We start from the raw sequence: 21,494 nt of genomic DNA on the forward strand, positions 1-21,494 counted from the left end.
TAAGAGGAGTCAATTCAATTATTAAGCATTTATTTACTCATCATTGCAGACATAAACAATAAACTAGAAATATAAGAGAAAGAGAGACATCATAACTCTCTCTCCTCATCATTGCTATTACGTATTTACGGCAGAAGAGCCACTATTAAACAAATTGCACATTGTATAGTTTCTGTCGGTTTTTAACGTTTACTTTAATTTAATTCTTCTCAACGAGAAGTCTCAAAGAATCCGCATTGAAACGGGGCCATTCAATGACCATCATCTACATGTTCTATATATCTCCCGGTTCCTGCTTAACGTCCAGAGAATGAGGAGAAGAGTTAATTCCTCCCTCTATGACGTCGAGCCGCGGCTCCTTGTTTCTTCGACCAGTTCCGGTGGCTGAATCAGTTGGAATAGTGCAGTTCGCATTGTTGTTGCTTTCAACTAAGGACCGTTTCCGATTCGACTGCGGCGGCTGTACGGAGGAAGAGCTACAGCTGTCACCGTCGTTTCCTGTTTCTGCCAAAAACTCAGACGCGAAGTCTTTAGGCGCCAAGAACGCACTATTACCCGAGGTGCTCCGAGATCCGACTGTCAACTTTGCGAGTTCGCTGTGATCATTAACAGATCCCGCTTCTTCCATCATTTCATTTTGTCTACCCGTTTCGTTGCTCGTATGGTCCAACAGAAACTCTCTCGGAGATATTGCCCCCCGCTGATTTTCTACGCGACCAGTTGAGCTGGCCATTCTTGTGTTCGATTCGGCGACACTTGTCGAAGTGACATGTGGTCTTTCGATGGACCATTTAACTTCAGCATTTTTCGTTGCAACAGTATTTGGCTCCCCGTAGCTACTTACTGGCTCAATTTTTACGATCGGATGGGAAACATTGGATGCTTTTGGCTTTACATTTGTAATGTAGTTTATCTGCGAGGTCTTCGGCAAAGTTGGTTTGTACTGCATTGCAGCTGCTGCGTTTGCTGAAACACGATATTTACGCGGTTATATTTTTCTTGGATGCAATGAATTAATTTCAGGCATAAGGTTAATTTGCTTTACCAGTTGATAGACAGTAACAACAAATAAAAACGACAGTACAAAAAGACCCTTTTCCGCATGGAATGTTGTCGATAAGAAAGTTAAATGTCATTGAGCAAATGGCGCATGTTCTGAAGAGTATAAAGGTTAAAGACTCGCTTAAAGACTCAAGTGAAAGAGACGCTTTTCGCTCTTGACTTCGTTAAGCTCAATAACACTAATTTAAAGACGACTAAAAGGACGTTTCATTCGGAATAATAGGGAAAGGAGCCTACCCACTTGGGAAAAAGAGCCTAAAAGAAAGCCCAAAAAATCCGTTTTCAAGGTCAAATCCCTACAACCTTTCCTTTGTTGTCTTAGTTCTGAGTAAAATCATGCTTTCGAATTTCCAAAATCTTTCATGATTAGAACTTTGATAAAAATCGAACTAATTTGATACAAAATGCTCGCTTATCAGCGCAGAGACCTGAATGTTCTGACCAGTACATTCAGGTAGGGAATGTTCTGACCAGTACAAAATCAGTAAGGAATAGTTTTTGGTAAGCAAACATTGAAAAACCATAAAATTGGACAACATCAAGTGTGAAAAATTGAGTCGAAAGAAATTGATACACAGAGGCAAAGCTGCCTTTCGCACACACTAGCGAGAACACAACAAAAAGCAGCTCTTTAAAAAAGCAATAAGAGAAAAAGAAATAAGCCTCCAATTATTAAAAATTTGGCTCTCGGATTCGATCTGCGACATAGAGATTAACAGTCTCGCGTACTAACCACTCAGTCACAGACGCTTAATAAATCACAATTAAAGCAGCTCGTCCAATGCCACAGCTCGTGATTATAGCAAAAATGTCATCAATAAATTAACACTTTTAATGAACATTTTATTTGCGAGTTAGCTTAGAAAAAAATAAGCTTCGTAACTAATACACTAACGCTTCTAAAAAGCTTCTCCTTTTAACTGATTGACACCTTAAGTTTTCGGCAGAACTAGAACATAGTTTTCGGCAGAACTACAACTCGTCATTGTCAAATGCAATACACTATCATTTCAGTTGAATTTACTGCTTAAAACTAAAACCAAAAAGCCTGATCGTATATAAGGGCGAAGCCCTGAATGTTCCCGACTGCACTTAATGACCAATTAGAAAGTTCTGCTTGAAAAACTGATAAAAATAATTGAAACATGCTAAGGTAAGTACGAAGGATTGACGTTAGTGATTCCTACCCTAACAAATAAGACCAAATTTCTTGCCTAAATTCAATTATTAATGATTTAATAGCCGTTTACACGTGTTACAAGGACGCAATGTATCGCACGTTAATTATCGCAAATCCGCCAAATTAGCAATTTTTAAACCCCATAACTTTACAAAAAAAGGTCACATATAAATTAAAATTTGCATTTGATCTCCATGCAACAATATCTTTCAAATGGTAAAAAAGACCCCATCCAAAAACAATTACTTAAAAAATCTAAAAACGATTGAATAAAAACGCATCAAGCATAAATATTCCGCATTTTCTTCGAAAGTCGGAACAAAAACCGAAAAGTACTCCATCTCGACTTACTTACCATAAGTACAACCACATGCTCTTGAAGTAAGCGAGTACAGCTCTAGCTATTCGAAATTGGTAAACTAAACTGCACGCAGAAACAGCACAAAAAAGCTAAAATGATAGGGAAAAAAGTGGACTTGTATTATAACACAAGCATTGCCTTTGAATATAGTTAAATTTGGAAAAGGGTAAAAATTACTACGGATGAACCAACTTACTGAAAAAATATGGAATCAGGACTTAAATGTTCTTCCATCTGTAGAATTATTTTACGGCATCTGAAAAGCCTGGCCATTTAACACTTTGAAGTAAGAGATGTTTAGAGTAATAGATTGATGTATTGTATTATATGCAAGGGTCAATTCGGCACATTCAATCATTTAGTTGTAAAGACGAGAACTGAAATGAATATGAAAAGTAGAAATGAAATGTGAACCCAATATGCGGAAACAGAAAGTGTTGAAAGAGGGATGCAACCTGTGCCGTGCTCTTTTAGTTAGCTTAGACTGACTTGCTTTCACTTGACATGACATGACATGACACACATCACACTAAAAGACACTACAGCTAAAAATGAACTAGGAACAGTCAGCTAAGTGATATATTAATGATGTAGTTTAAAATTGCAAAGTGATCCATGAACGAACAGGATCACAAGGACAGGATCACAAAGCCACAAGAGATGAGATGACGACATCAGTATGAGTAGTCACACAAGGAAACATTACTATACTTACAACTTACTGTTCAGTTCCGTTTAACGTATCCAGATTTAAACGCGCTTTCCGTATAAAAATCAAGCTGCTGAAAATCAGAATTCATGAGGATCATCAATAAAAAATATGTATACAATTATCATATCCGGTCTGCTTCCCCACACAAAATGCTAGTGTGTAAGCTTTGATTTTATTCATACTGCTCATTCGCTGAAGCAAACAGGTCTAAATTTTTCGTAATCAACCTTTACTCTGCCTTGTGTTTTTCATTCACTTCTTGATCGTTTAAATTCTAAGGGGCATGAGCGTAAATATGGAGGGAGGAGGGGGGGCAATATTATTGTAATAGTGACCTGCAGGAGTCATGGGTGGGAAGTAGTTGGCCATAGCAGCAGTTGAGGTGTTGCTGATACTCATGTTGTACACCATCCAGGGCGGAGGCAACAACCCGAATGGCGTCTGAGTAGGAACCACTTGGTTGATGCTCCTCGGAAACGTGCTCATAATTGCATCATACAGTAGATTGCAGTACTGCTGATAACTGCTATTCATACTAGCCACAGCAGCCAACTGCTGCTGATGCTTTTGTTGCTGCTGAAAGGCCAGCGCTGACGTCATCATAGGGTCCATATAAGGATACAGAGACATACCCCCCACAGACAGAGAAGAACCAGTTAAGGGAGTCTGCAACTGGCCACCGTAAAAAGACCCAAACGGAGCAGAAGCAGCGGCCGCCGCTAAGTTGAAAGAATTCGGGTCGATAAGGTTTATTATGGGTTGCTGCCCGACGTTGCTCAGAGCAGATCCTACCATGTTGGCGAGTGAAACAGGCGTCGACGGCGGCACAGAAATCGAACTATTGCTAAAGCTAGAAGACATTGGCACTTGACTTACTATTGCAGAATGGTTGCGACTTTGATAGGCACTCACAGAGGGACCAGAAAGTATTTCTTGGTTAACTGCTACAGGGTTCGAAACAACACTCGCATTGTGTTGCACGCTGGGCGACGGTCTTTCACTTGTTCCATAACTAGCCCATGCATCACAGTTGTACTGAGGCTGCGGGTAGCTGCTCTGTTGCTGATAGTTGCCACTCCGATGCTGCGCAGGTGGATGGCGCGCGGCCGCGAAATAGCTTCTTGGTTCGTCCGCTGCTTCTGAAGGGGGGTTGGTATACTCTTCTTGACTCTGAGAAGCATGTTGGTAACTGATCCTGCGAATGTTTCTACCCGAGTTATTCGAGTGGTTGTTACTTGAGTTGGAGTAGCCTCTGTATTTGTATGCGCGTCTCGAATCATGTTCATTTGAAGCCATTCAATATCTGAAGATAACACATTTATCTTGCAAAGCTTAAAAAATTCCTGCAAAGCTTAACACAAAAGTTTGATTAGGTTTTAAGTTCAAAAAAAATCAGAAAATTCAAAAAATTGAATAAAATTGTTTGTCTTCTAGGAAAAAAAATCATATTTCTGTGCAACAAGTCAATTGTGGTCTTGTGTTCTGGTTCAAAGACGATTTTAACAAAAGCAAGAGCACAACAAAAAACCGTATTTGTATTTATTCCTTCATTTCTAGGGCATTTTCTCAGTGGAAGGGCGTGAACCAGAGGGGAGAGGTGGGCACATTCAAGCCCTCCCATACAACCGCCAACATAGATGTACAGCGGCTAGAAGAAGAGATCAGACAGCGCAACATCAACTACAACTCCAGCCACGACTACTCTGTCAAAACAAACACTTTATCCACGCAGCACCGGTTCGTCAAACTAAACTTCGGATTTTCAATTTCAAATAACAATTCCGAATAAAAAACGTAGCCAACAGACAGTTGGAAAAGAGTCAATGAACGCAATTAAACAGAAAAAAATACTGACTTATCGAATTTCAAGAAAAACATAGATGCCCTTAAAGCTCTTTGAATTTCTAGGACAATTTATGGTTGTTATTTTTTCGATAAAATTGACATAATTTGAAAAAATTGAATCAAAAGTAAGTTTTTTATTTCGCTGGGAAATCTGAAAATTAAACTCCACCTTCCAAACTAAAAGTCAATCACGTTTTTTAGTGACTTTAACACTTTTGCTGTTCGATAGTGGAGTTTGCTTTCCTTTTTACAAAGGAAATGACACGAACTTGAAAAGAAATCGAAAACCAAACCGCGAAAGAAAGTGAATTTGAGCCTGAGCAAATTTTAAGATTTTTCCTGAAAACAAAAAAGAAAAAAATCATCGCGACCGATACAAGAGCCTGAACTACGACTCTTAAAAATTGTTGCGAAATACAATGGATAGGTTATAAAATTTTAAAATTTGCCACCAAAAATTATCAGATTTTGCTTATAGTCTTAACCTGCTAAAAAAAACAGCACTTTATTACACCTTTTATCCAAAGAAGATAACAGACTGATATGCCATAAAAGCTGCCTACATGCGAGGCACAAATGCTTGTCATTAAAGGCTACTGCCATAAAAAGAATGCATTGATCCACGTTTAAATATATCTCGCCCTTGGATCAAAGAGAAAAATCCTACGCCTAAATTGCACTTGACTGTCATTAAAAAATATCTCACCGTCAGTTAGCTTTCATTTCAGACCTCAATCATTGGCTTGTCGGCCACCGCAATCAACAGAACGACAACTCATTCAGCGGAGGCACGACCGAGAAAGTACTCCTGGTACTACTACGGCCACCACCCCCACTCCCACCGCATCACGACTCAATAGCGTAAGCGCCGCAATAGTGACCTCGCGACATCCCAGGAGAAGCCAGTTGCCGCTGAGAGGAGAGAGCGAAGTAGATTACGACGAAGCAGAGTCCAGTGTGGCACTTACTGAAGTGAGCGCTTTCCATTCGGAAGACGACTACTCGCTAGGGCCACCATACGGATCAACCAACTACAACAACACTCCTCTTCCTCGCCACAATTTACACAACAACCAACAAAGTGCATTCCCTTTTGCAAACCATCATTTTCCTTCTTCACAACAACGAGGGTATGAATCCATGACAGTTAGGATTGTTGCGAGCAAAAAATACGCGTCATGATCTCATATTTTGAACATAGCTCTCTACACAGATGCGAGTTTCAACCCTATCAAAAACCACTGAACATAAAAAAGGGATATTTTGACAACATACTTTGAGCAAGAATTTTGGTTGCTGTGCAAGTAGCACAAGATTGTTCCGACCCCTTAAAAAAAGCTTCAAAAAGGTCTTTTCTTCAAATTAGTGTCGTTTTTATTATATGGTGTGGAGAGAACTATACAAATGCCTCAAAAATTAATGAATGTTTTCACAACATTTGTTAATCGACAACTTTTGTTTTCAAAAAATGAATGACCAAAATAAATATTTAAAAAAAAAAATCTTATTTCTTTGCAAAATAATTTTGAAAACAGTTTGGAAAACATTTATTGCCAAGGAAGCGCTAAATGAAGCTTTCAAATTAATTTTCCTTTGAACTAAAACCACACTTTCTTATCCTTACTTTCATATACTCAACGCTACTCGATCGCTCGAAATTAGACTAAAAACTCAAAAAAAATTTCTCGACACTTGGACAACTTTTTCAAATTTTCAAGGTAGTTTGAATCAAGGTCGTATGATAAATCACTAGATCCAATCCAATGATTTTTTTGTGGCACCTGCTTTTGCATAGAAAAAAACTAAAACATCTGAACACAAAGTTCCTCCCCATTTTAAAAGGTGGAACAAAAACGGAATCATATATTCATGGTGAAAAAATCCAGCCGTGACTCGATCAGCAGACCTTTCGAACACCAGAGCAGACAGAAATTCGATTATGTGCACTCTTTGCAGATCATGGGTAATTAGACGCTGTACCGACATTAGGGGAAGTTTATCTCCACACGCAGTGATGTCCATTTAAATAAATAAAAATTGAAATTCAAATTAAAATTGTTTAAGAAAATTTGAAAAATTGTTGACATCAATTTAATTTTTTTCTGAAATTATATAAATTTTTCATTAGAAATTAAAAACTTTCTTCAGTCAGCTTTTAGCAATTTTTCTGCCAATTTTGGTGACTTTTCGCAATTTGGTGAAAAGAATTAAAAAGCATTTATTGGGCATATCTATTTGCTACAAAAATTCATCAAATTTGTGGTGAAAATTTAGATTGTTTATTGTTTGCTTTTTCCGCGGAACTGTGAAATGAATGATCACGAGTAAATTCTGTAACAGGGGGCGGATTTGCAAAAAAAAAGAAAATTTCGAAGAACTTTTACGACAAAATTGATTTTCCGAGCTCTTCTAAAATACTAAAAGACGCTGTTTTGACCAAATTTTCTGCGCCGCGTTGTTTTTGGCGCGCGCTTCCCCTCAAAGTTAGTACATATTGGCGCCAAAGGCGCCTTTAGAAAAACTTTAGAGTCAGTCAGCCAAAAATGGATTTCTTAAAAAGTACCAAAGGGGGGACTCTTTGGGTCGGCAGGGGGTCGAATCCCTGAGGGGGGTGGCGTCCGCCCCTTCCACCTAAATCCGCCCCTGCCCATTAGTAAGAAAACTTGTTTAATATGAAAAATTCTTGATTACAACAAATTATTGATTACAACTTTTGATTTGGCAAGTGTAAATACGACTAAGTTCTACTTTTTGGTTGTTATGGTCAGGACTTCGCAATTTTTTTTTAATTTAACTGTTTCATTTTTTGCTTGTTATTACTTTTTTTGAAGACAACCGTTGTCGATTAAGCCTTTATACCAAATTTTTACGCGTGTGTTTAGTTTTATCATCACACCACGTACAAAAAACGACACTAATTTCAAGAGCTTAATAATTTGAAGAACTTTTCTTCGTAATTTTTATGAATATTGTCGGAACATTCTGTGCTACTGGACTGGATGCAACATCAGCACAGCTGAGACTGATGGAGATTTAACTTTGAGAATTTGAAACAAGCCAGACGCATGTGATGTGGCCTTCTGCCGCCGACCGTCTCTATACTCACAGAACAATGTCAATTAGCCAGCATTACAGACTGGCCTAACTTAACACATTGTGGCACACCAACACATGATAAGCTTTCTGCTTATGGTCAGGCGTCCTGCTTGAAAAGCCACAATGAAGTGAAAAATGACCAGTTTAAAACAGCCGCGATAGTCACAAGCAAAATTGAAAGCAAAGAAGTTTAAAAAAGAACAGTTACCTTATAAGCGTAATTCACTGTTAAAAATTGTGAAGCAATCATTGCTTTGTTTTCATAAATTTAGCACGCAGAACTGCATTGTGACTTACATTGGTCTACGGCGGCAGTACTACACTCACGTATAAAATCGAAGGCGTCCAAAAACAATAAAAGCTAGCCAGCGAGCTGAAACCACACACCAAGCATGAACAGAGAGCGTTTTTATACTCGGTTTTTAATACATTCAGAAAAAATCTAGTTTGATTGAAAAGCGAACCAAACATCAATACCAAAGAAAACACATATTGGTTTTAATTTTTTCACAGAAGCTTTCTATAGAATTGGAAAACAATTACTCTTTTTTTAAAATCTTTGACCGATAACATTTCCAGAAATAGAACCAATTAACGACGCTGATTGAAGCCCGAAATTGTGTTTTTCCTTGTCCATTACAGATTACGCGTGGATTCGAGCTCTGGTCCACCTTTACACATTAAACAAGTGGTGCAAGTCAAACCCTTCAACCGAGAACAGGACTTTTCATTGAGCGAAGAAACAAGAAATGCCGAAACGAGAGAGCTACTCGCTCCTCAAAACACCGAATCACTAAACCACTCGCCCAACAACCTATCGAGATTCCCTCTGCACAACCCCGACCAAGATGACCAACCAGACTCATTATCCCCAAGTGATGTAATACAACGTCAAACAGACGCTCTAAATCAAAACATCAGTTCAACGCAGGAACCAGAAGGCGAGTCTGCTGGATTCTCCAACACCAACTACCGATCAAATGAGGAGAAGCAAAGCGGCTCCTTCTCACCAACTCGAAGTCGGCAAACATCGCAAAGCTGCAGCTCTCATCCCGATACTATTCCCAGCAGCCACGTGCAGACCCAGGGCTATTCCCGATTTGCGTCTTGTGGGGGTTCCGGGGTTGGGATCGAAGAGCTCGGTCACATCTCAACTGGCAGAATAACAGCACCCTCCCTTTCCCCTTCTCCGTCCAATCCAGCTTCAATCGGCGTTCACCGAAGCGGGTCCACGCCGGCGAACAGAGCGACAGAAGTGGACGAAGTCAGACACCAAAGAAGCGTCTCAGATACAGGCGGCGGCAGCGTTGTTAGCAAGACCAAAAGAGCCATGGCTGCCGATCAAGCAGTGGCAGTTAATGACCGGGCCCAGTTATTGGGAGGAGCCACCTCGCCCACTGCAATCCCCCAGGGCAGGCAAAACCCCAACAAATTCCTCAAAAACCTTCTGAGCAAACAAACGTACACAGACGGTTAGTGGGGTTCAAATAGCAGACCTTATTTCCTCTGTCATTCTCTGAACAAATTATTCTTAATTCAAAGTATCTGCAGAGTGAGCAAACTAAAACTTGCACTAGTAAGGCCATCATCTTAAATTTGGCAATATTTGCTAGTCGTGCTGAGTTAACTAACAACCGGGGAAATGTAATAAATTTGTCAATGAAACAAAATTAAAGCATTTAAATCTTAGGTGTCTAAATGAAGTCAAATAGACCACTATATTTATCAAAAAACATCATTACCAAAAGGAGTATTCAAAACAACTACACAATGATTTAAATCTGCTCCCAGTGGTCAAGGGTGAGCAAGAGAAAACAAATTAGTTCAAATAGTAAACAAAGTTTGGAATGAGCTCTCAATTTGACTTTTCATAACAACGATCTACTCTGATTACTGGCGTTGCAAGCTAACACTCTGCGCTTCTACATTTAACCGATTCAAATAAACTTTTAAAACTAACATCTAGTCGACTTTCGAATTGAAAGTGAACAATTGAACATCAGAGGTTTAACTACGCAAAGCCCTATCTGATTCATAAAACTAAAATTTTAACACCAATCGTGAAACAAACTGCAAAATGATTCCTTTCGATAAAATAAAGCAAAACACTCCGCCTCAAAAATGCTCTCCACATTCTTTGGCCGCCGCCTATAGTTCAAAGAAAACTAGTCTAGAGAAAACAGGTTATCCGTTTGCATCTATTCCAAACCCTTATTACTACCATTATTTAGAAAAGAGAAATGAGATAGCAAACAAGATGATAGCACCCGGCTCCAGTCCCACCAAGTACTTCCAGGCTGGAAGCTACTCAAACAGCGTAGACTCTCAATTTGACCACCAAGCGCACTTAGGGGATTCCTATGTCCAGGCAAACATCGAGTGCAGGACCTTGCCACGAATCATGACACCCAAAGCAAAGACACAAGTGACAAGCAGCGGCAGCATCAGTCGAGGCATGTGCGATAGCATAGCGAACAATTTTGACTCCACAACATCCTCTCCTCCAATCACAAATTACGAGGACGCGACACTGGCAACTTCAGACAGTGCAAACTCAAATTACAGTTCCAATTCCCCAGCCACAAATGGTGCTACAAACGTTCCAGCCATTCCTCCGCGAGTCCCCATTAGCCCATTGTCAACTCCAGATCAACCTGGAACACCGACATCTCCTTTACCGCCAAACTCAAGCAAACAGGCATTCTTTCCCGCTAGCAACAACCCAACACAATCTCACGTACCTCCCGTACCTCCACGGGCAACTACAGGTACAGACATGAGATTGTACCAGCGAAGGCTAAACCGAAGCAATACCACATATCACAGAAGACAAAATGCTTATGGCACGGGAGCTGATCCTAGACGACCCATTTCAATTCAGAGACAAAAATCTTTAGAAGCATGTGATGACCGTCTAGGTTGTCCGATTAGGTTTCACCGAAACCCCTCAGCTCCCGAATTTTCAGCTGGCGATTCAGTAAGCAGTATCACAAGCGAAAACGATTTGATTCGGTCGCCCCTTGCTGTGTACCAGCAGGCACCCTCAAGTATGAGCAGTATTGCAATATTGAACAGGGAGACCAAGTCTAGCAATAGTTCGTCAGATGCAGGCAGCACTGCAGAGATGCACACGACAAGCCTTCAAAACAGATACGTCTCCACAACACCTCGCATGACTTCTGGTTCAAATAACAGGACTCCTGTCAGACAAGCCTTCTCATTCAACACACAACGCCACAATCCTCATCATCAACCCCAGAACTCAACTACCTCTTCCAGCACGACAGCAGAAGGCTACATCCAGCTATCAGACACCACCTCTAATGCCAGCCTTCCGACCCGCGGATCAGCAAGCCTCCAGCGATCCAACAGCTCCGACATGGCTAGACCACGACCACACGAAACCGACACACACTTGACAGCTACAATCGTCAATCACAACCTCAGTTTACCTCTAGAGAGTCCACAGATTCCAACACGTACGCGTGCAAGTGCAGGCGGCCCAATACCTCATCAACTTCTGGCATTCTACTCGACACAAAAGTTGAGCAAGTCCAAGCGAAATAGTCGGGAGGAGTGTGGAAGCTCCAACACGACTCTGAGCGACGCGCGCAGTTACGAAGATCTGTTCGAGGCGAAGCTAGCAAGCGAACAAGCCTCCGACTTTGAAAGTGAGTCTGGATCAGGTTCGTTTGTGAACCCGGGCTTCGAGTATAGCTTGGACCCCTCCATTTCTCTCAACTCTCAAGTACCACTCCGACGACATTCTAAAAACTGGACCAGAATAGGAAAGTCAAGTTCTTTCAATGCCGGAGACATTCAGCCGCATTGCCAGTCGAACTCCAATTCATCTGGTTCAGGAGGAGTAGTAACGGGAGAAGCCATGTCATTTTCAGCAGACTCAATAGCTCGCAGACCCCAGAAGTTCTGGACGACTATGGATGGGAGGAAAAATATCCCAGCAGAAAACTACTCTTCCCTTAGACACGATGCGTCCATTGGCTCTGTCCACGAGGAGGTGAGGCACAGTCACATTTTGAAACTGTTAATACTGAGGGGATTACATTATCCAGGTTTCCCTATCTAGCTGTACTGCGCAGCAACCATTCATTTAATTACTCTTCCAATAAGTACTTGGCTAGAAATTTGTCCCTTTCGTCTGTCTGACAACAGAATCCAATTTTCAGAGAATCTTATTATGTAATTGAACTAACTCATTACATAAGCCATGCCATCAATGCAAAACACTGATTACGGGTTGAAAAAAGTGATAATAAACTTGAACCATTTGAATGCAAAATCTTTTATTTCAGATCGAAGAAACAACAGAAACAAAAAACAATGCATTGAAACATGCGAAAATCAAGAATTTGTTACCAAATCCAAAAAAACTGAAACAAGCTTTCCAGAAACCCAAAAGCAATGAGTCAATTTAAACAGCCACAGAATCAATTTAAATTCAGATATATTTTGTATTGTCTAGATTATTCTAAGTATTTTAATTGTAAATAACTTAAATGCAATTGCCTTTATTTTCATTCAAACGCAGATAAAATTCAAATAGTCTCATATTAAAAAAAAGCCAAAAAATGCCAACTTTGGTTCAATAACAGACAAAAAATGCCCCACAATCGGCTGTTGAGGTGCCTGCGAGTAACAAAAGCAGGGTTAGACTCAGCATATTTTAAGCTGCATTTTTTCAATGATACTTTTTTGACGAAAAATTTGACCACCTTCAAATTTCGGTAGAAACTTTTGCAAGTTATGAAATTTTCCTCGCACTTCAAAATGTCGCAACTTGGTCAGCCAGCTAAGCCCAAAAAATTGGATGTATCTCATAACATTTGATAATGTGAAGCGGTTGTCCTACATTTCAACTCCATACAATTTTTCTCCGTACAAACCTAGTCATAACTGCTTTACATTTCAAAACCTATTTTACTAAATGAGACACACTTTGCAAGCTGCTGGAGACTGTGAAATGGCTTACTAACGAGCATGGTTTAGTTATGTGTAAATCACATTGGAATCCAAAGGCCTTCGTGTTAATGTGGCCAAAACCAAGGGAATGAGAGTATGCTGTCGATCCTTGTGGCGTTTCTGGTAGAAGAGTAGGCCGAACCTCGATTATCAGCACTCTTTGCAGATCATGGGTAATTAGACGCTGTACCGGCATTATGCGAAGTTCATCTCCACACGCAGAGATGTCCATTTAAATAAAAATTGAAATTCCAAGGTCGTAACTAATGAGTTTTTCTGGTGAACGAAGAACAGTGTGTGAAAAAAATTCGAAAACTGAAAGATCGAAACAAAGTTCACAAGCTGTTCAGGCGCTGTTTTAAAATTGATTTATTAATGTTTTTATTTTGCGTATTTTATGACTTTCAATTCTGCTTTCAAATACCGAAAATTAGGCAGTTCGTTATTCTTTGTTGACTTGTAATTTCCGATAATTACGGTTAATTTACGTATGAAATGAAATGTTGTCAATGGGCCAGCTATCCGAAACCGATCTACCGCAGAACCGAAATGAGGCAGAAATAAGGTCCGCCGACCCGGACAGGAGCAGTTCCTGGATTTGAGAGCTGACCCGGCTGACCTTGGAGCTCTTACCTCTTCTCTCTCTGTTGGGGGGCGAGGATGTTCTCGCTAGAGTTCATAGCGAGAAAAACTAAGGTTGTAACTAATGAACTTTTCTGGTGAACGAAGAACAGTGTGTACAAAAAGTCGAAAACTGAAAGATCGAAACAAAGTTCACAAGTTGTTCACGCGCTGTTTTAAAATTGATTTGATGTTTTTATTTCGCGTATTTTATGACTTTGAATTCTGCTTTTAAACACCAAAATTTATGGCAGTTCGTTATTCTTTGTTGACTTGTAATTTCCGATAATTACTGTTAATTTACGTATGAAATGGAATGTTAACAATCGGCCAGCTACCAGAAACCGATCTACTTCAAAACCGAAACGAGGCAGAAATAATAATTATATAAATTGTTGGCATCAAGTTATATTTTTCCGAAATGATGTAAATTATTCATTAGAAATTAAAAACTTTCTTCAGTCTGCTTTTAGCAGTGTTTCTGCCAATTTTGGGGACTTTTCGCAATTTCGTGAAAAGAATTCCCAAAGCATTTTTTTGGGCATATCTATCGTTATTCTTTGTTGACTTGTAATTTCCGATAATTACGGTTAATTTACGTATGAAAATTACTCCTGTGAAACTTGGACTCTCAAATTAGAACACAAACGCATGCCCAGAATGATGAGGAGTAACCAGAGGGCTATTCTCAAGGGACAAGGACCAAATCTGCAAAAGATTCATTGGCGAAGGACCGCAAGCAAAAACAGTCAAAAGTCAATTATTAAAATGAATCAATTGTCGTTCAACTAAAAGGAATGAACTGAACCAATACTTTGCTTCTTTTATAAAGAAACCATTGAAATATAAATTTTAGTCCAATTCGCCGGAGGTCAGTGACAATTTGAAAACTTTGCATGAATCTGCCGTTTTTATATTCGGTCCATATTAATACTATGTCCCTGTTAAGGTTTAAATTCTTTGATATTTTCTTTTTTTGAAATACTGAAATCCAATTTTTATTTTCACCCATTCGGTCTTTCATCTATGAGGGATTCCAACGAGTAACTTTATTATATCGCATTCCATCAGACTCGATTATGAGCCGACTTAGTATTCAGAGAGCTTTATTGAAAGGCTAAACTGCAATGGCTCGGGCACGTCGTGCGTAGATAAGACGGTAATCCAATCAAAGAAGCATATTCCCTTGAGGTTCAGGGAAAAAGACTTGAAGAGGATATAAAGGTGAAATGAGAAGACGAAGACTGACAGAAGCTGACGCACACGACCGCAAACTCTGGTGCTCGAAGATTTAGGAGCGCCCGCCGACCCCGTTTGAACAGGATAAAGCAGTAATGATGATAAAGGTTTTACTAAACAAACGATCTCGAAACTAATGCTGCTAAAATCTTAGATTCCACTCCTATTTAGGTACTTAATTGAACCGAATTTAATCCTGCATCAAACAAACAAGCGACGTTTCATAAATTGGTTATCTAAATAATATACTCTACGTTGACGATTCTTAAATCAACAAAAACTCATCGAAAACGGGGCCTAGGAAATTAGACGAAAAGCAAATTAGACGTGACCAACAAAAACGAATTTAGACGTCGATGCAAAATTACAAATATGGGAAATTAGACGTAATTGTATTGTTCGTGTCTTAAATTTGTTTACCGGCTACATTTAACTTTCGTTCAGCTTCCTTAAATGCAAATCAACTTTTCACATGCCGCATTTTTCACATGCCGCAATTGTATAATTTATGCATTTCAAAAATGTTTTATAATCTTGAAATTAACATTTTATATATCAATTGAGATAAATATTTTGATATGCAATGGGTTCATATATTATTTTTGTAATTATGAAAACTTGTTTCAAGCAATAAGTTTTGTTAGCCCTTTGCTTTCCGTCTAAAATACTAGTTTTACAAAAATAATTTAACGTCTAAATTCGTTTTTGTTGGTCACGTCTAATTGCTTATCGTCTAATTTCCTAACCCCCATCGAAAACTGTTATTTGTTTTCAACGTAAGGTTTTATTTTGTCCATATAATCACAATGCAGCTATTTCGATGCTTTTCAAAAAAAGAGTAAAAGTGACAAGCTGGGCCTCACATTGACACGAAACGCAGTATAGCGTTGGCATGTAAAATAGAGACCTTTTATGTATTCCATAAAAAATATACTACGACTTTGCATGCTGCTGGAGACTAAGAAATTGCTATTAACGAAGGTATTAAGAAAGCACGGTTTGCGTTCCATAACCAGGGCGGAGGGTTACTCGGCAAACGGAGACTGTACATGAAACACAGAGGTATTTTTGATGTACTCCAAGTGATTATGTACAAGTGATGATGTACTCCAAGTGATTAAAACTCGCAAGCGTTAAAACTCAAAAGTTGTGAAAAAGCAATTCTTTTAACGGGAATTGAACCTCAATCCTCGGACATTAGGGTTTTCCAGTTGAATGCCCTTCACAATTGTGCTACTGACGCTCATAGAAATTAGAGAAACCGGCAAACAATTTACTCAGAATTGTTGTTTTTTCATCAGACCAATTCAAAGTAAGATTTTTTGCTGATTTCTCTAGATAAAAAACCACCCAAGCAAAAATATCTTTTTTTTGCTGAAAGTCAATATGAAAATGAGAACATTGACAGTTCTGCCATCACTCTAGATCTAAAGAGTAGATTTGTTTTGTTTCAAAATTTTGTACCATAGCAAATACTCAATGAACTCAAGAAAACTGAAAAATTTTCTAAAGTTGTACTATTGAAATTCAACAAAAAACTATCTTCTAAAAGCTCCTTCATTTTGAAGACGCTTTTGTCATAAATTTTTTTTTGATTAGACTAATGGTAACTGAGAAAATTAGATCAAGTAATTTTTTTCTATTCCACTATATAATAACATTTTTAATTTTTATAATTCAAGCCAATCACATTTTGTTTCACGCGATTTGCCCTCTCATTATTGGGAAGCGCAGTTTGCCTTCATTCTAGTGCAGGTATTAGCATTGAATTTGAAAGCCATAGATTTAAAAGGTAAAAAAATCAAATTGGATTGCGATCAACTCAAAAAACCACAACAAAAAAAGCCATCACTTGGTTCATTGACACTTAATCAAGAATCAAACCTTCGTCAACGTTTTTCAAATATATACCTCCTTGAACCCTCCGTGAGCAAGAACAAATCAATTTTCTGCTACCGGCAACCTGTACCTCTATTGGCTTGTCACTTGAAAAGATTAGGTTATGTAAGAAATAAATTTTAAGCTTAAAAATTGTTGGTAGAATGGTAGAAGACTCATTTGTTTTCATTATTATTTCAATATAAAATTGATACAATTTTTTACAGTTTATTTATTAGGCGAGCTTAATTATTATAAGTCACAATCAGGGATCAAATTTTACAACCTGTAAGAGCAGTTTTGATTTTTGTCGACTTTTGAAATTTAACTTCAAATGGCATACTTTACAGAAACCCATTTGGATTTTGTAAACAGTTAAGCAATACAGATAGAAACGAGCATTAGTAAAATTAAATGCGAAATACTATCACGACCCTTTTGATGAACTAACTAACACATATGCGTTTTTTTAAATAAGAATTTCGAAGAGATTCAATTAATAAAGAATCTTGAAATATAATAAGCCTTAACATGATTTGATTTCTAAAAAAAGTTTCATTTAATAAAAGTTCTTGAAATTTAATGAGCCTTAACATGATTTAAACTTTTTTTCATAAAACTATACCAATTGATAACAAGGATAGCCGGTCACTGTGCAAGAAGCACAAATTGTTCCGACCATAGTCTTGGAAAAAAATTCCGAAGTTTATTTAAATAGTGAAATCAAGGTTTTTCAACTGGTATTTTTTCTCCGTGGTGTAATCAAAGGATCTGAACAAAAAAACTAGAACTTAGAAACATTCGACAGTCATAGTAAAATAGGCAAATTGGAAAACAGTTTTTGCAAAACAAATGACAAGAAAAACGAAAAAACCGTTCTATTTTTTTTCTGCAACATTTTGATTCCTAAAATGGCGGCAAAATCTCTGAAAAAAAGTTTCACTCCAGTACAATTAAATTTTGAGGCTTAAATTAAGTATGAATAGGCTAAGGTAAGCCTAATCGCTCGAAAGAGTAGAAAATCCAATTCCTACCCTCTGTCCACACTGAGTATTTAATGGAAATTTTTAAACGTCGTTCGAATCACGGCCTGAAGGGCTTCAATATGGTATACCACTCAATCCAGTCCGAAGATTATTTGTAGTACCTGGTTTTGCGTGGAAAGCAGTCGAAACCAAAATTGGGTCAAGGGAAAAAATTGTGTTCCACTGGGAACTCTGAAAATTAAAGTCCATTTGATAAATAGGAAAAATATAACCTCGAGCGCAAGCAACTTTCAAAATTTTCTCCTGAAACAAAAACACAGCCCAAATAAGTGTCTTAACTTCGTTTAAAGACACACTAGCCACAAATAAAGCAGAGAAGATGCAATGAAATTTCCAATCCTCAGATTGTGATTATAGCATAAGTGAAATAAATTAAGACTTGTATTTGCGAATTAAACTAGAAAAAAAGAAGGTTCGTTCTTATATACTAAAGCTTGCTAGTGTAAAACTGGTGAAAAATTGTTATGCGCACAGAGGTGAAGCGGAGCTTCGCAACACTTGCGATACCTCATAAGTAGCATTGCAAGCTAGCAGACAGGAAACAAAAAGAGCCACAGAAAGTCCAAAGGAAATGGAATGTTGTCTGGAGTGATGTTCGATTTGCAGAAAACACGTCCAGAAACACAATCAATGACGTTTAATGAAAATTCAAAAAAAAATTTCCAGCAAAAACAAAACTATTGTCATGAAAAAATTTGAACTATAAAATCTATTGTGAGATTTTTTATCGTTTGCTGCGACCCGGAGGAATGTATACAAACTATCGCTCCCTCGAGCGTCCCAAATTTAGATTCGTAGACCGATAATATACGAGAAGAAATTAATCAGGCCAAAAAAAACCTTTTAAGCGAAAAAAAACAGAAGGAAAATATGCGAAGTCAAGGGTAGTAGAATTACAAATTGAAGGACTAAATGAAAACAGGAATTTTTTTTTCATTTGAAACCATTCAAGCGATGAAATTTCAAATAAGCCAAGTAATTTTATAGACCGAAAGGTTTTGCCAAAATGGAAAGTTTACCTATGCAAGTTATTCAAGCTAGGAAACTTCGAAAGCGGAAAGTTTTGTTTTTTCTAATGAAGCCATTCAAGCGATGAAACTTCAAATAACCCACATCAATTTTGTAGACCTAATCGTTCCGCGAAAGACTTAAGTTTTTCTAAGCAAGCTATTCCATCTCCTAAACTTTGAATTTTTCAAGTTACTTCATAGATCAAATCGCTTCTCGAAAAATTACGGTTTTTGTTAGCAAGCTAAAAATTTTTTGAAATACTTCACAAAATTTCCTGGACCGAATCAATTTGCGAAAAGGTTAAGTTGTTCAGCAATTAGAGCTCAGAAAATTTGAAATATTTCAAGTTAATTCAAAGGGCAAATCGGTTTGCGAAAAGTTTTGCTTAAACAACTTGAGCTTTTCGCAAAACGATACGGTCTATGAAATAGCTTGAAATATTTCAAAGTTTTTCTGAGCACGCTTTTTTTGTGATGCAATTTTGAAATATTTTTGTTGTTTCACAGAGAAAATCGACTGGCGAGAAGTTTCAATTTTTCTAAGCAAGCTATTGAGCCACTGAAACTTTGAATTTTCTCAAGTTTTCACTGAGCAAATCGATTGGCGAAAAGTTTATGTTTTTCTAAGCAACCTATGCAAGAGATGAAACATTGAAATATTTCAAAACATTTCATAGCGCAAATCGGTTTGTAAACAGCTAGTTTTTTTTAGCAAAGAGGTTGCTGTTTTTAGTTGGTTCGTTTCAGATTGAAATCAATCCGAAAAGGAAAAATTTTCTGAAAAAAATGGACAGGCACTGTCTAGCCTTGAAAATGAATTGAGTTCATCTTGTCTAAAAAAAAGAATAAATGTCAAAAAAATTCTCGAATATTCCAGACCTAAGAAAATTTGAAAGTTCTAGAATATACTCGATCTTCTTTTGAACGTTGAGCCTTAAAAAATTTCTTAAACATCGCATTCGACAAGATTAAAGCATTGCGTTCAGTTGAACATTGCGTCCATAGCGCATTCGGAGTTTCATTTAATATATAAGATGGAAAAAAAACTTTTAAAAAAAGAGAAAAAAGGTTGATTGTGTTTCCATCAATCAAAACCCAGAGCATGTCTGGAATCGAGATGCAATACATATGCGGTTGCAAGTGCAAACAATGGCTTTCGGAAAATTTTAACTGAGCTCGAGGTCTGAATTTTTAGACATTATGAAAAAAAGTTAAAAGATGAAATTTTTCGAGTTCCAGAAAACTTTCTGAGTATCAATCCACTTTCTAACTAGAAATTGATAACATGTCTTGCGCCAATTTAGATTTCACAATTTTGCCTACCTCTCGAACATGAACTTGTATTGAACTCAAAAAAGGCAATACAGCAAAGGGAACTCATATGTGCGTTTATGAGTATGGATGCACTTCTTTTGTCACTAAAGCTTTCAAAAACTTTTCCTTAAAAATCATCACAAGCTATTTAAGACCTTTAAGTTCATCGAATCGTAACGATTAAAAAAATTTTAAAAAATTAAATCTTTTATGCAGAATTCTTTTGCACTAAAAAAACTGCAAACATAAACTTTACTCGAGTAAAACTAAGCTTTCACCGCTTAAATCAAGCATAAATAAGCTATTGTAAAGCTGCTTTCTCGCTTAATTCGCTCAAAATTAGACAAAAAAATCGAAGTTTCAACCCGTTTGTCTCGACACAGGATTTGTTGGGCATTGTTAAACGTTGTTCGAATCACGATTTGAATATGATATACCACTCAACCCAGTCCGAAGATTATTTGAGGTACCTGATTTTGCGTGGAAAGCAGTCGGAACCAAAATTGGGTCAAGGAAAAAATTGTGTTCCACTGGGAACTCTGAAAATTGAAGTTCATTTGATAAATAGGAAAAATATAACCTCGAGCGCAAGCAACTTTCAAAATTTTCTCCTGAAACAAAAACACGGCCCAAATAAGTGTCTCAACTTCGTTTAAAGACACATAGAAAAAAAATTTTTAAAAGAGAAAAATTTTAAAAAGAGAAAAATTTCCATCAATCAAACCCCTGAAACAAGTCTGGAAAGCAAGTTGCATTACACTTGCGGTTGCAAATGCAAACACTTGCTTTTGCATGAAAATTACCGACCTCGAGTTTTTAACACAGAGGCTAAACTGAGCTTCGCACAACTTGCGATACGTAACAAAACACAATTGAAAAAAGACTATCTATCAAAATGAATAAGGCTAGTTTTGAAACAAAAACAAACAAAAATATTCCAAGACAATAGAATGTGAAATAAGCACCGGAATATTGCTTTGGAAATTCAAAAGAAATTTATGATGGGCATTAAAGGATAAAATTCAAACCAATTTGGGAAAACTGGACTATGAGGAAAAGTTTTTATTCCGCTGGGAAATCGAAAAAAGAAATTCCACTTTCTGAATTATAAAATGATCAAGTTTTTTTTGGCGCCATTTTAGCTTCCATA

The 21,494-nt window shown here is 37.7% G+C and overlaps 2 protein-coding genes across 6 annotated transcripts in view; one reads left to right on the forward strand and one right to left on the reverse strand.

The window, feature by feature from the left end:
• Positions 1 to 12,816, forward strand: part of LOC134840709 (uncharacterized) — a 53,596-nt gene extending 40,780 nt beyond the window's left edge. The window contains exons 11-15 of the mRNA XM_063856699.1: positions 4,873 to 5,052; positions 5,889 to 6,290; positions 8,899 to 9,728; positions 10,488 to 12,274; positions 12,570 to 12,816. Coding sequence (XP_063712769.1) covers positions 4,873 to 5,052; positions 5,889 to 6,290; positions 8,899 to 9,728; positions 10,488 to 12,274; positions 12,570 to 12,692 — 3,322 coding nt within the window. The 3' untranslated portion in view covers positions 12,693 to 12,816. The remainder of the gene's footprint in view (positions 1 to 4,872; positions 5,053 to 5,888; positions 6,291 to 8,898; positions 9,729 to 10,487; positions 12,275 to 12,569) is intronic.
• Positions 5 to 4,614, reverse strand: LOC134840711 (uncharacterized). Of its 5 annotated transcripts, XM_063856702.1 has the most exons (4): positions 3,651 to 4,614; positions 3,326 to 3,385; positions 3,093 to 3,132; positions 5 to 966 (listed from the first exon to the last, which is right to left on the reverse strand). In XM_063856702.1, the coding sequence occupies exons 1-2, from the start codon at positions 4,609 to 4,611 to the stop codon at positions 3,378 to 3,380; spliced, it is 969 nt and encodes a 322-aa protein (XP_063712772.1). In that variant the 5' UTR covers positions 4,612 to 4,614; the 3' UTR covers positions 5 to 966; positions 3,093 to 3,132; positions 3,326 to 3,377. The 5 variants fall into 5 exon arrangements, with proteins under 5 accessions (XP_063712772.1, XP_063712773.1, XP_063712771.1 ...); XM_063856703.1 differs by lacking the exon at positions 3,093 to 3,132 and having other exon boundaries at positions 3,319 to 3,382; XM_063856701.1 differs by lacking the exon at positions 3,093 to 3,132.
• Positions 12,817 to 21,494: the final 8,678 nt, after the last annotated feature.

Source organism: Symsagittifera roscoffensis, chromosome 2, assembly GCF_963678635.1.
Source record: "Symsagittifera roscoffensis chromosome 2, txSymRosc1.1, whole genome shotgun sequence".
Taxonomy (NCBI): Eukaryota; Metazoa; Xenacoelomorpha; order Acoela; family Convolutidae; genus Symsagittifera; species Symsagittifera roscoffensis.